Source organism: Sorghum bicolor, chromosome 5 (genome assembly GCF_000003195.3).
Source record: "Sorghum bicolor cultivar BTx623 chromosome 5, Sorghum_bicolor_NCBIv3, whole genome shotgun sequence".
Taxonomy (NCBI): Eukaryota; Viridiplantae; Streptophyta; class Magnoliopsida; order Poales; family Poaceae; genus Sorghum; species Sorghum bicolor.
In genome coordinates this window covers 10,489,475-10,502,685 of record NC_012874.2, presented here as the reverse complement: position 1 = coordinate 10,502,685, position 13,211 = coordinate 10,489,475, and the positions used below count along the sequence as shown (strand labels likewise).

General features: G+C 44.1%; 2 protein-coding genes across 2 annotated transcripts; one reads left to right on the top strand and one right to left on the bottom strand.

The window, feature by feature from the left end:
• LOC110435872 lies at positions 5,521-8,773 on the bottom strand. The gene is made up of 4 exons (XM_021461958.1): positions 8,684-8,773; positions 7,378-7,724; positions 6,899-6,995; positions 5,521-6,042 (listed from the first exon to the last, which is right to left on the bottom strand). Exons 1-4 carry the CDS (start codon positions 8,771-8,773, stop codon positions 6,001-6,003), a joined length of 576 nt encoding a protein of 191 aa, XP_021317633.1. The 3' UTR covers positions 5,521-6,000.
• On the top strand, positions 8,648-13,149 carry LOC8057111 (F-box/LRR-repeat protein 12). Its single transcript, XM_002450476.2, has 2 exons — positions 8,648-8,947; positions 11,417-13,149. Exon 2 carries the CDS (start codon positions 11,773-11,775, stop codon positions 12,931-12,933), a length of 1,161 nt encoding a protein of 386 aa, XP_002450521.1. The 5' UTR covers positions 8,648-8,947; positions 11,417-11,772; the 3' UTR covers positions 12,934-13,149.

Below are 13,211 nucleotides of genomic sequence, written 5' to 3'. Positions count from 1 at the left end.
GCGCTTGATCTTGAGTGAGACGCGCTCTATGGCGAGAAGCCGCAACCGCATCATGAAATCCTGGGAGTTTAGTCCAAAAACACTCAAAATGGAATCTCCGCTTGCCATGAATTCCCTCCGTGAGGCCAAGCACAAGTGGACAGTGGTCAGAGATTTCAGTTGCCTGACTTTGCAAAATACACTCAGGATAGAGTGCTTCTCAATCAGCAGTGCATAAAATTCGATCGAGTTTGACAAGAGTTGGTGCCTCTCTCTCGTTTGACTGGGTATACCACCTCCCAATGAGCGGGATTTCTTTGAGCTCGAAATCATTAACAAATCACTGAAAAGGCCATATCATAGCTCTGTTGAGATCCTTGTTGTTCTTGTCCTCCGCAGAATAGATCATATTAAAATCACCTCATAAGCACCAAGGCCCATGCACAAGGCTTTGACTTCCCGGAGCTCATCAAGCAACCTTCTCACTGTCTTGATGTGGACCATATATATTCCCCTGAACCACCAGGTTAAATCATCTTCAATAGCAAATTGGACCCAAACAGATTAGTGGTGTACTATCCACTTGTTGGTGACCAGGCAACCTTCATGCCATGAATTCTTTTCTAAAAAAAAGAAGGGAGATGAGTTGTCTAAAATCTATACCAAGAAAGGAGATCACATCCCGTTCTGGTATCAAAGCTAGCTTGGTCTCTTGCTGACAGATCAAGGCAGGACCGCATGTTATAAACTAAACTCAAAAAACACAGAGAATAGACAGAGAAAACCAAGCACAAAATTACAGACAAGATGGACTCTATAAGGCCACTGCTCAATCAATAGGTATGGGCCTGTTTACTTCGTTTCCAGAGTTAGCCACACCCAGGCTTTAGTGGTGTCCAAAGTACGTTGCTCTTTTTCAACGTTAGACTTATGGCAAGAAACAGCATCAAAATGAACTAAAGGAAGAGCTGCACAAGTTTGGCACGTTGTAAGTGTCTGGTTGGAAAGCAAACAGCTGCCTAAGTAACTGGGGCGTGCCGAACTTGCGGCATGGCCACCTATGGATGCCATCCAAACAGGCCTGACTTTTTGCTTCGATGGAAACACATGATATCTGCATGCATGCTTGCATTCATCTATCAAACAGAGGCTGAACTTGATTAAAAATCAAAGTAAACCAAATGCACCCACCAGTACATGTATCTTGGAGGCGTTTTCATGTGTGTACTTGTTGTGACTATTTGTGTGTAGGGAATTGATACAGTACCTCGAAATGACTGTAGACTGTCTGTTTAAGTGGCTGTTTTGGATGGCTATGATCACTTTTACAACATAGGTTATTGGTGCTGGCTGCTTCCCTAATCCTTGCAAACAAGTTTAAACAATTGTAAAATGTGTTACTACTTAATTTTAATGCATGCAACATTGTTGAGAGGGAATGAATGTAGTTGTCACAACTAAGGTTGGACAAAAAACTCGAAGCTTGTTAGCTCGCTCGGCTAGTGGCTGGCTCGGCTTAACTCGACGAAACAAGATTTTAGCTTGTTAGTTATAACGAGCCAACTTGAGCTAGCTCGCGAGCCGCTCGCGAGTCAAACGAGGTACAATATTAGAGGAAAAATCATCATAACTTGCATTAGTTTTGTATTACTTCATGTCTTACACTTTATAAACGGTTGATATGTTAGCTCATATGAATATATTTTGTTGAAATTAAAACTATTGGATATATTGTTATTGTATTATTACTATTTTTAAGCTTCAGAATACAAATATTATAATTTATGTACTTTTTATACCTGGCTCACGAGCTTAACGAGCCAGCTCGAGCTTTTAACGAGCCAGGTCGAGCTAGCTCATTATCCTAACGAGCCAGAACAAGTCAAGCCAAGCCGAGCTGGCTCGTTATCTAGCCTTAGTCATAACCTTGCTCGGGGGTGCCGGTTAGGGGCGACCAAAGGGAAGGGGCGTGGGCGACTTGGGCGCCACTAGGGGCGACGGCATGATAGCAGGGGGCGATGCTAGGGCAGAGGGTAGCGCACATAGAGAGGAAGGGGTAGGGGAAGAGTTTATTGCCTTGCTTAAGATTGAAATGTTATATAGTCCCTCCATTTATTTTCTTGTCGTTTCCAACTTTCCCTTTTCATGATATTGGAGGTTCTGAGTAGGGAGTAGCGATGGTAGCGCCCCCCCCCCCTTGTCGTGCACCCCTGCTGCTACGCACCAAAGGGTCATGGGTCTGTGGGCTCCTCGTAGCCATTTAGTCTGATGTTGGGCCTCTGGTTATTTAGGCGCATGACAGCAATGCTTATAGAGGAATAGGAGATCGATGTCAGGCCATGGTGATCAGTGGTACCATACCCGCAAGATCCACCACTATCGAAGATAGGAGGCAGGCTATGGCAACCGGCGACGATGCAACCGCAATGGCCGCTGCTGTCAGCGGCACACCTAAGAAGCCCCTATAGATGTCACGAGGACTCATCCAGAATCCAAGCTTTTAGGAAGGGGAGGGGGCAATGCTCAACATAGTTCGGAGCTCCTCTAGTGTCCAGTGACTACGGTAGCAAGGAGTCAGCGATGATATCTAGCAGATTTTCTGACTATTCCACTCTGCTCCTCTTGATGTTTGCGTCATGTCTGCTGCCACCCAATCGGTGATTGTGTGGAGCAAGAACACCTATGCTTTGGGAAATAGTCTGGAACCCACCCCCTTTCTAAAATCAGCACTAATCCTGAAGCAACTAGTTAATTTACAATAAAGCTAACCTCACTTGAGTGATTTGGACGAATCCATCACTCAAAATTTCTCTTCTCCAAATCCGACCTCTCTGTTGGCTAAATAGTTGCAGCTAAGTTTTCATAGAAACTTTGTTCTAGAGTTTAGCTTGGTCAGGTTAGCGGATAGTGCATGGATGGAGGCGTGCTCATGCCATGACACAGCCCGGTTGCATTGGGAGTCGACGTCACGGAGCGTGTTGCGGCACGTAGTATTCGTCGCGGTGAAACGGCGCAATACACGGCATGTAACGTGGCGTGGGATACATGGAGACATGTTCTGCGATCCCTAATTTGTATCCATATAAATAGCAAAGAAAAGGACCGAGCAAGCTGCGAGATCTGGCAGCATCAATTTCCTTGTTTTCGTGTTCCATCTACTTCCTGTTCGCAGTCACCACGCCGTCGCGTTCATCGTCGTCGGTAACTCGATTGCTTGCAGGGCTAAGCCTGCACCAACAATTGGTATTGGAGCCGAGGGATCCTTGTGGTCCAGAGAAGGAGGAGAGGAATTGCGGTGGTTCAATCTACCGGAGAAGGAAGGGTGAAGAAGAAGCCGGAGTCGTCGTAGATGGGTTCGACGTCGGGAGAGAAGGATGTCCTGGAGCGGGCGCTGAACCAGGCAGCTGGCAACCTTATTTGGACGATGCTATTGCGCACGAACTATCAGGAGTGGGCATCCCATATTCAGTGCAATCTGGAGGCAATGTTTCTCTGGGATGCAGTCACCGATGAAAAGGTGGAACGTCGTCGAGATCGTCTAGCATTGGGCGCCATGCTGCACGGCGTTCCAGCAGACATGCACGCCATGCTCTTGAACAAGAAGACGGTGAAAGAAGCTTGGGAGGCCATCAAGTCGATGCGTCTCGGGGCTGATTGCGTCAAAGTGGTCAGTGCACAGAAGTTGCTAGCGGAGTTTGAGTCGATTACCTTCAAATCAGAAGAGGCAATCGAAGATTTCGCTATTCGCATCACCAAGATAGCAACCGATCTGAAAGGGCTTGGAGAGAATAGTGTTGATGACAAGAGGGTTGTCAGGAAGTTCCTGAGGGTTGTACCTACACGGTATAACCAGATCGCAGTCGCAATTGAAATGATTTGCGACCTAGACATGCTCTCGATTGAAGAACTAATTGGTCGGCTGAGGGCAACCGAAGACCGATTTGAACCAGTAGTTGAAAAAGTCTCTGACAAGGCTGGCAGTCTCCTACTGACGGAGGCTGAATGGATGGCGAAGAACAAGAGTAGGATGATCTCTGAGTCATCATCATCGGTCCACAAGGCCGGTGGCAATCGCCATGTCCGCAAGGACAAGACCGGGCCACGTGGCGGCGGTGATGCACGTGACTCTGGTGTAAAGCTGACCTTGATGGGAACTCCTCGGTGAAAACGGTGTCGTAAGTGCAATATCTTTGGGCACTATACGAAGGAGTGCAAGACCCAGCCGAAGGATGATAAGCAAGATGTCGTTCATCATGCGGCGGCCGATGTCGAGACAGGAGCACTGCTGGTGGCACAAGTATGCACGGTGATGAAGTCTGCACAAGAAGGGGTACCAGGTGTGTTCCTGAATCAGGAACGCGTGTTCCCAGTTAAATATCATGAAGGAGCTTGGATCCTAGATACTGGGGCCACAAACCATATGACGGGGTGCCGTGAGGCACTAGCAAGTCTTGATGATACAGTACGAGGAGCAGTACGATTCGGCGATGGCTCCATGGTGGAAATTCAGGGGATAGGTGTTGTTGTGTTGTCAGGGAGGCAGGAAGAACATCGGGTGCTTACCGAGGTATATTACATTCCCTCACTGAAATGCAATATAGTCAGTCTTGGACAGCTCGAGGAGGCTGGATGCCGTGTTGAAATCGACAATGGTGTCATGGAGGTGCTTGAACGAAAGCAGGCTGCGCATAGGCAGCGCAACATTCTGATCCGAGCTGAGAGGAAGAACAGATTATATGTGATGAAGGTGAAGTTAGCATCACCAATTTGCTTATTGTCCAAGATGGATGAAACTGCATGGCTTTGGCATGCAAGATACGGTCACCTGAATTTCAGGGCATTGCAAGACTTGGCGTCAAAACAGATGGTTGAAGGACTGCCTCAGATCCATGGTGTGGAGCAGGTCTGTGATGACTTGTGTGTTGAAGATGATGTGGAAGATGATGTTGTGAATCCTACTGCATATTTTTAATTATAAATTGGACCTTTTTTATTTTAGGAGGTGGGAATATCCAAGTTGAAAATCATGACTCCGCCACTGCTTAAGGGCCTTGTCAAACAACCAACAAAGCCACCGCTTACCATGGCAAGATCTCCACCTTTTGAAAAAAGCAACCCCCACCCCCAACCCCACCAAGAAATTCTATATTATTTTCTCTATATTCTATTATTCATTGCATATTTGCATATAACCCACCACAAATTAAGTTGGCTCACCTGATACGTGTCATTCCCGAAGCTTCTAGACGCTAAATATAGACCACTCCTAGAGTAAGTTGGGTTTTTTCCACCTAATATTCTTTTTACAACCCAAAATTCTATTTTCTTTAGCTTCTTTCTTTTGGACACTCCGCATTTGACACCATCTTATTGCTAAAGCCACTTTGTAGAGTTCACGGTGCTTCTCATATTTTCTCTCTCTTTTTCTTTATATCTAGACTAGGTAGCATGCCCGTGGGACATCTAAAATTTTATATTAAAAACACAGCACAATAAGGTAACAATATTTTAAAACTAATTAATTCAAAAGGCAAAGTTTGCTCATGTGTTGATCCAAAAAGAAAATATAACACCATAACAATTAAAGTTTGACCATGTGTTGTATTACTAAAAATAATGTGTAGCCATGGACTCTTTACCGTCTTTATTTTTCAGCCTCTTTGACTCACGTATGCAATATTGTGTAACCATGGGACCTTCACCTTCCGGCTTGTGGACCTATGCATATGGTAACATGCTCCTCTGACCTATGCATATAACTCAAAAATATACTGGCTCAGGGATCAAAGAAAAATAAGTGAAAATCACCGAGGTTTGGTCGCGGCTTGACATGAACATTGTGGAGGAATCGGCAGGGTATAAGGGCTCAGACGAGAGCATTGTCGTGTCGTTGCGTCAGCAGGCACCCTCGGCTTAGCAAAGCTGTTGTGCAGGGCTCAATCATGACGAGGTCGTCAGGGGCTTCTCGGGTCAGATCGGCGGCATCATCCGTAGTTGCAGCATCACCGTCTTTGTGGCCTATCATGCCAAAACCTGGTAGATGATGTGTTGTTTGTCCCATGTCTAGCAAGAATCAACAAATCAATAGATGATGAAACAACAAATATTTATTCACTACAGCAGAGAAGTAAAGTTGACAAAAAGTGTATGGATGGTTCAGCTAACGTGGGAGTGGCAATGTCGTGTATGACGAAATATTAGGACCCTCGTGGAGCCTTAATCTTGTTGCTGCTGCATCACCACTATTGCGTCATCGTCGTAGTCGACGTTACAGGACAGAGGCCAACTCTGTATTGCATTAACCAATAGCTCCGAGAGTATAATCCAGATAATGTGATAACTTCCATCTAGTGCAAGCAAGAATCCACTCAGGGATGCAAATATAGCTCTGCAATATAAGCTCTGAAGCTCTGAATTATTAGACTCATGCCGCTGGTCCAAAGCTCTGAACTATTAGATCCAGAAATGTGCATCAGTTGAAAAAACAAAAGAAAAATCAAAATACTAGACATGGGGCTGGATGTTCCACATTGTGGTGTCGATCGAAGGAGCAGGGCTGGATATTCATCGAAATCTAGGACAACTTCAATTGTTCCGATGCCACTGACTTTCTTGTCTTCCATTTCTATACTGCTGCACCACCGGCTTCTCTAGGAACAGTGTGACAAAGAGGAGAAGCAATTGGTTGCTAAAAGATGCATCCAGACTTCTCAAACAGAAGTCACTAATTCATTTGCTACCAACCATTATCGGCCAATTTTTGAACGCATACTGTTTCTGGTACGGTAACTTTTCAATCATTTTATAAAATATTATCATCCCTGAAGATACAAACTATCTATCCAAAGTTCCATCCCAAGTTAAAGTTAATGGCTCCAAGAGAACTGTCTATCCAAATCTCAGAAATAATGGTTGGTACCTTATTCAGGAGAGAAAATGCAGTCCATACAGGATAGTGATCATCCATGAATGCCACCATAATAAGCCCATCCTGTTGTGGGAATGGAACTTGTATTCTGAAATGAAAAAAGAATGTACGTCAAAACAGCTTGTGGGAATACAGTGAAAAAATGTAGTCCAAATCTGTAAAGCAAACAGGGTCAACCATAATGTTATGATCGATGCGATGCAAGTGCAAATGGTTCAAGCAATTGGTCGAATTTTATTGAGATGATGAACAGTGGGCCTAAACACAAATTCAGCAATAAGATCAGTTGCAACATTAGATGCGTCAACAGACATCACTACTTTCCCCACACACAGCACAAACAATCTCACAACTCGCAACGACTATCAAACCACTAGTGGATCTGAAGCCGAAGGTTGCCCATGGACAAATTAGTATGAACCCTGGATCTCCTCACGGGATCTAAAACCGATCAGATATGAGAAGGTTACCTTCGTACCAAACGGACTGCCGCTGGCCTGGCTAGGTACGCTAAGCGACCATGCTGGTAACGAAGACGATGAACGCGCAGCAGGGAGATCGCGTGGCTGGCTACGAAGGCCCATTGCTCTGGTATCTCGGATGTCGATGAACGTCGCAATACCGGGGAGGCGTGCCTAGCGGCGGACCAGCAGGGTGTCGTGGACATGGATGGTTGGTGGCGCTGATTAGGGTGCATGAGCGGCGTCGGCGTTTGCTTCGATGTAACGCAGTAGCGGCATCGGCGTCGCATTGGAGGTGCCGGCTCTGCTGCCGGGAAGGTGGCCTCAGGTCTTGCCTGGGCGGCGGCGGGCTGTGCCTAGGGTTGCAAATGAGTGATGATTATGTGCACCTCTAAACCTCTTTAGTTCAAATATTTATACTACTTCTCCAAAAAAATTAAGAAGTAGTACAAATATTTGAACTAAAGAGGTTTGGAGGTGCACCTAAAGGTTACCCCTTTGCACCCCTAGCTGTGCCCACGGTGGTCACGGGTGCGTGGGGCGATCGCAGGTGGTGGAGGTGCGCTGTGACGCTGTGGGGGACGCAAGGGGTGCGGTTCCGCGAGATTGCGGGATTGTGACGAACGAGGTTTCTTCCTTTTTCGTGAGGCAAGGGGCATAGACGCGAGGGGTGGGAGATCGTAGGAGGCAGGACGAAGAGCCGAAGTCAATTGTCGCACCAACAAAATGTCTACTCTTTAGTCTTTTTAGTCGTGGAAGATGTTATTAGATCATTATACACTCTATCCATCCTAAAATAACTGCACATCTCATTTTCTGAAAAAAATCCACTATTATCTAATGATATGATATGTATTACTTGTCATAAATATTAGTATATTTTTTATATATGTTTGAGTGAACTTAAAAAGGTTAGATTCTTTAAAAAGAAAATTGTTTATAGATATACAAATATATTTTTATATATTTGACTGGACTTAAAAAGTTTGACTTTTGGAAAATAAACAAGATGTATAGTTATTTTTAGACCAAACGAGTAACTTATCATCGTATTTGTTGGTAATGATTCGATAGGAAAAAAAAAAGGTCACCACAATCTACAACAGTACTACAACACCACATGTTTTAAAGTCATTTTTATTTCACAAGAGACCACTTGTCTATAGAACAGAAAAAGGAGCTTTTACATTTTAAAATAAAAAAAAATATACTAATAGTCCCCTGCACGCATCAGCCACTTTAATATGACAACCCGAAACGGCAACGGTAGAGTCAAACAGAAACAGCCGCCGACCAAGAACGGAGAGTCGCATACACGTCTGCCGCCGGCCGCCCGCGCGTCCGTCCGTCCGCCCGCCCGCCCCCAAGCAGCCAAGATTGCCAAGTCATTGCCATTTGCCCCCATATTCCTTTCCCCTGCGGCCCCCTCCCCTCCCCTGCAAACCAACAAGAAGTCTCAACGACCATGGCCGCCTCCGCCTGACCGGGCGCCCACTACCCCAGACGCCGTCGCCTAGATCCATGAGACTTCCCGATCTTCCTGCGGCCCGAGGATGTCCCAGCGCGACGTCGACTACAGGTGACTTTTACCCCTCGATTGCACCGTCAATTGATCCATTCTTCGGTCCGTCTGGTGGGAGGCGAGGAGTCTGGGTCCGGTTTCTTGCCTGTAGTTACGGGTGAATCGGGGTGGAGCCATGGATGGATGCTGTTGGGTGATTGTTGCTTATACCTGTCCTGGGGATGATACCTTGCTTTTAGAATTTGGAGTGGGAATCTTGGTGTCCTGTTCTAGTGTTTCTGAACCAAGAACCGGAAATACACAATCCGTAACCCTTGTGCTTGGTTTGATTTGTGTGCGATTACCGATTCTGTATACTGTATTCTACCTGCCTGATCAGAAATTGGGTGCGGTCTTGGCCTGATGAAGTAATCCTGAGTCTAATTGAGCTGTTTTACCAACCAAGATACAGTTTGTTTGGCTGATGCACCCACGATATTTGTTACTTAGAATGTCTAACTTGATGGCCATCTATTTGTTGCCGAAAAAAGAGTCATGCTGCTGGAATTTGGGGGACTACACTAATTTCCAGAAGCTGTAGTGAGCTCATCCGTGATCCGTGCAACTGTTTTGTGTGATGTCCGAATTTGTCGGGATTCGCCCTGCAATATCCTTTCTTGTGGGTAGCCGTGTGAGCACGCTACACGTGGGCCGCTTGCTGGAATGACCTTGTAAAACTTAGAGTTTGTGTTGTCGTGGTGCTGCTCCTTGAAACTGAACATAAAGCAAGGTACATTTGCACGGTAGATGTCATCCGTTGTCGGATTACAGTTGTCCAATGGAAACTTGAATTGAAACATAATAAAAGGACGTACAAGTGTTTTGTGTTGGCGTCTGCTGTTTGGGTTTGATGCTCATCAACAATTGCAGTGGCATAGTTTGTTTACGCAACTGATTGAAAAGTTACGTATACATAGAAGTCTGGACCTTGGACAACTCCATCATGTATTTATGTACTGCCTCCATCGTCATTCTGGTTTTGTCCAAGTCAAACAATCTATAAGTGTGGCTAAGTTTATATGAAAAAATACCAATACTTATGATACCAAATAAATATCATAAAAATGTCTGATCAGAAATTGGGTACGGTTTTGGCCTGATGAAGTAATCATTAGTCTAATTTAGCTGATTTACCAACTAGGGTACAGTTTGTTTGGGTGATGCACATGCACCCACGATATTTGTTACTTAGAATGGCTAACTTGATGGTCATCTATTTGTTGCCAAAAAAAGAGTCATGCTGCTGGAATTTGGGGGACTACACTAATTTCCAGTAGTGAGCTCATCCATACAACAGTTTCATGTGATGTCCAGATTTGTCGGGATTCACCTTGCAATATCCTTTCCTGTGGACAGCCGTGTGAGCATGCTACATGTGGGCTTGCTGGAATGACCTTGTAAAACTTAGAGTTTGTGTTGTCGTGGCACTGCTCCTTGAAACTGAACATAAAGGACGTTACAAGGGTTTTGCGTTGGCGTAAGCTATTTTGGTTTGATGCTCATCGTCAACTGCAGTGTAGTTTGTTTACACAACTGATTGAAAAATCCTATATACATAGAAGTCTGGACCCTGGACAACTCCCCCATGTATTATATACTGCATTCGTTAAGTGTCGTTCTGGTTTTGTCCTAAGTCAAACAATCTATAAGTTTGACTAAGCTTATACGAAAAAAATACTAATATATATGATACCAGATAAATATCATTAAATTATCATGAAATAGTTTTCATTGTAAATCTACTTCGTGTCATAAATGTTAATAATCTTCTCTATAAACTTGGTCAAACATGAGATAGTTTGGACTTTGGACAAAATCAAAACGTCACTCTTTGCAGGATGGAGGTAGTAACTTGTTAGGATTCAACCATTGATAATATTTGGAATCTTAAATGTCATTATGGTTGCTATCTAATGTATAAAGATGATAAAATGCATTCATTTCTCGTTCCCTTTCCTCATTAACAAGGAAAATCTTCAAGTGGACTGATATTTCCTTAGATAGGTGAACTGTTTGTTAATTTTTTTCTCCATCATGGCATTAATGATCCCTTTTTTGTTGTTGTTGTTTCCCTCAAATGCCGTTTTTATTTTATTTGATACAGTTATCACTGATAGCAAGATGAGTTCAATGTAATACCATTGTCTCCTAAGGGCACTCACAATGCAGACTCTATCATAGAGTCTAAAGTTATTTATTACCTCGAACAATGTGGACTTGGAGTCTAAATAAGACTTGGAGTCTTATTTTTTCTACCTCTTTTTTCAATAAATATGGTGCCACATCAGGAAAATACCATAAATAATATGTAATTAAGTGTCCTGGACTCTGTGATAGAGTCTTGCATTGTGAGTGCCCTAAGTATCAGCTCGATTGGTCAAACACCTCTTTAATGCAATATCTTCTTCTGGATACCATGTATTGTATCTATGTCCGCTACTCTGTCTGTTCTGCAGGCTCTGACAACAATTACATTTGTATTGACAGTTGTGGATCTTGTGGATACCCTCTAAACCTTTCATCTTCTAACCGAAGCACATCTGAAGTAGGATCCTCATATAAGAAGTCTCTGAAGAAAGGACTGATTTCATTCATATCTGTTGATCTCAGCCGATTTACTCAGGTGGACGAGGTATCTTGCTTTCCCCTTGCCTGGCGTAGTTACAGGCCAAAAACTAAGCTTCTCTGCAGAAAATGTGGAGCATCTATTGGCTACGGATACGGTGAGCCAGCTGTTTTGTGTAGTTTTGATCCAGCAAGTTCATCTTCCTCCAGTACATCCCAGAAGTATTTAATAAAGATCCAAGCACTCCAACCTTCAGACGGGACTCAGTAAGTGAAATATGGAAAGAGAGACAATAGATGTCAGCTTAGAGAACTCCATCAGTTACCTATCTGATGATTGCTTGCTTTCTATATTTAACAAGCTAGAAAGCGAGTCAGAGAGGAGTGCTTTTGGTTTAACTTGCAAGAATTGGTTCAAAATTCGAAACCTTGGTCGGAAATCACTAACATTCCATTGTTCTTTTAACCCTACAATAGACAAGGAGCATGCCAAGTGCATCCCTAAGATATTGGCTCACTCACCTTGTCTTAACCGGATATCCCTTGCTGGGCTCACAGAGCTACCTGACTCAGCTTTGAGCACACTGAGAATGTCTGGATTATCTCTAAAATCCCTTTCATTCTACTGCTGTTCTGGTATAACAGATGATGGTTTAGCACAGGTGGCAATTGGGTGCCCTAATCTGGTGGTTGTTGAACTTCAAAGCTGCTTTAATATTACAGATGTTGGTTTGGAAAGTCTTTCAAAAGGCTGCCGTGCTTTGAAGAGTGTAAACATTGGTTCTTGCATGGGCATTTCAGACCAAGGGGTTTCTGCAATCTTTAGCAATTGTTCAAACGTTTGCACACTAATCATTACAGGCTGCAGGCGTCTGTCTGGTGTTGGATTCAGAGATTGTTCAAGTTCGTTTTGTTACCTTGAAGCTGAGTCTTGCATGCTTTCTCCATATGGTTTGTTGGACGTAGTTAGTGGCAGTGGGCTCAAGTACCTGAACTTGCACAAGTTAGGAAGCTCAACTGGTCTGGATGGCCTGGGTAACCTTGCTTTCGCTAAAAGCCTCTGCTTCCTGAATCTCAGGATGTGTCGCTACCTCACAGATGATTCCGTAGTAGCAATAGCCAGTGGGTGCCCATTGCTTGAGGAGTGGAACCTTGCTGTCTGCCATGGGGTCCATTTACCTGGATGGTCTGCAATCGGGTTGTACTGCAATAAGCTAAGAGTGCTGCATGTGAACCGCTGCCGACACATCTGTGACCAGAGCTTGCTGGCCCTCGGCAATGGCTGTCCACGCCTCGAAGTTCTGCATATAAATGGCTGTGCCAAGATCACCAATAACGGCCTGGCTTTATTTACCATTTCCAGGCCCCATGTGAACCTAAGGGTGGATGAAGTTTTGTCCATTGGCCCTTCCATTGAGAATTTGTTCCAGATGCATTGAGAAGAAATTGTAGTTAGATTTTGAGTTTGGGGTTAAAAGTTTGATAGCCCATCCCATTACAGGGTGATTGGTTCTTCAGCCATTATGTGGATTGTGTTTGCTCTGGTGCATATTTATTGTAAGATAACAATAGTGAACCATAAATATACAGATGGGTTGAACTTATGTAGGTTTACTTTTGTTAGTAATATGCTCTGGCTCTGGTTTACTGGTGCAGCAGATTGCTTCCGAATTTATTTATTTATTTTTTCAATTGGATTAGTACTGAGATCAGCTCC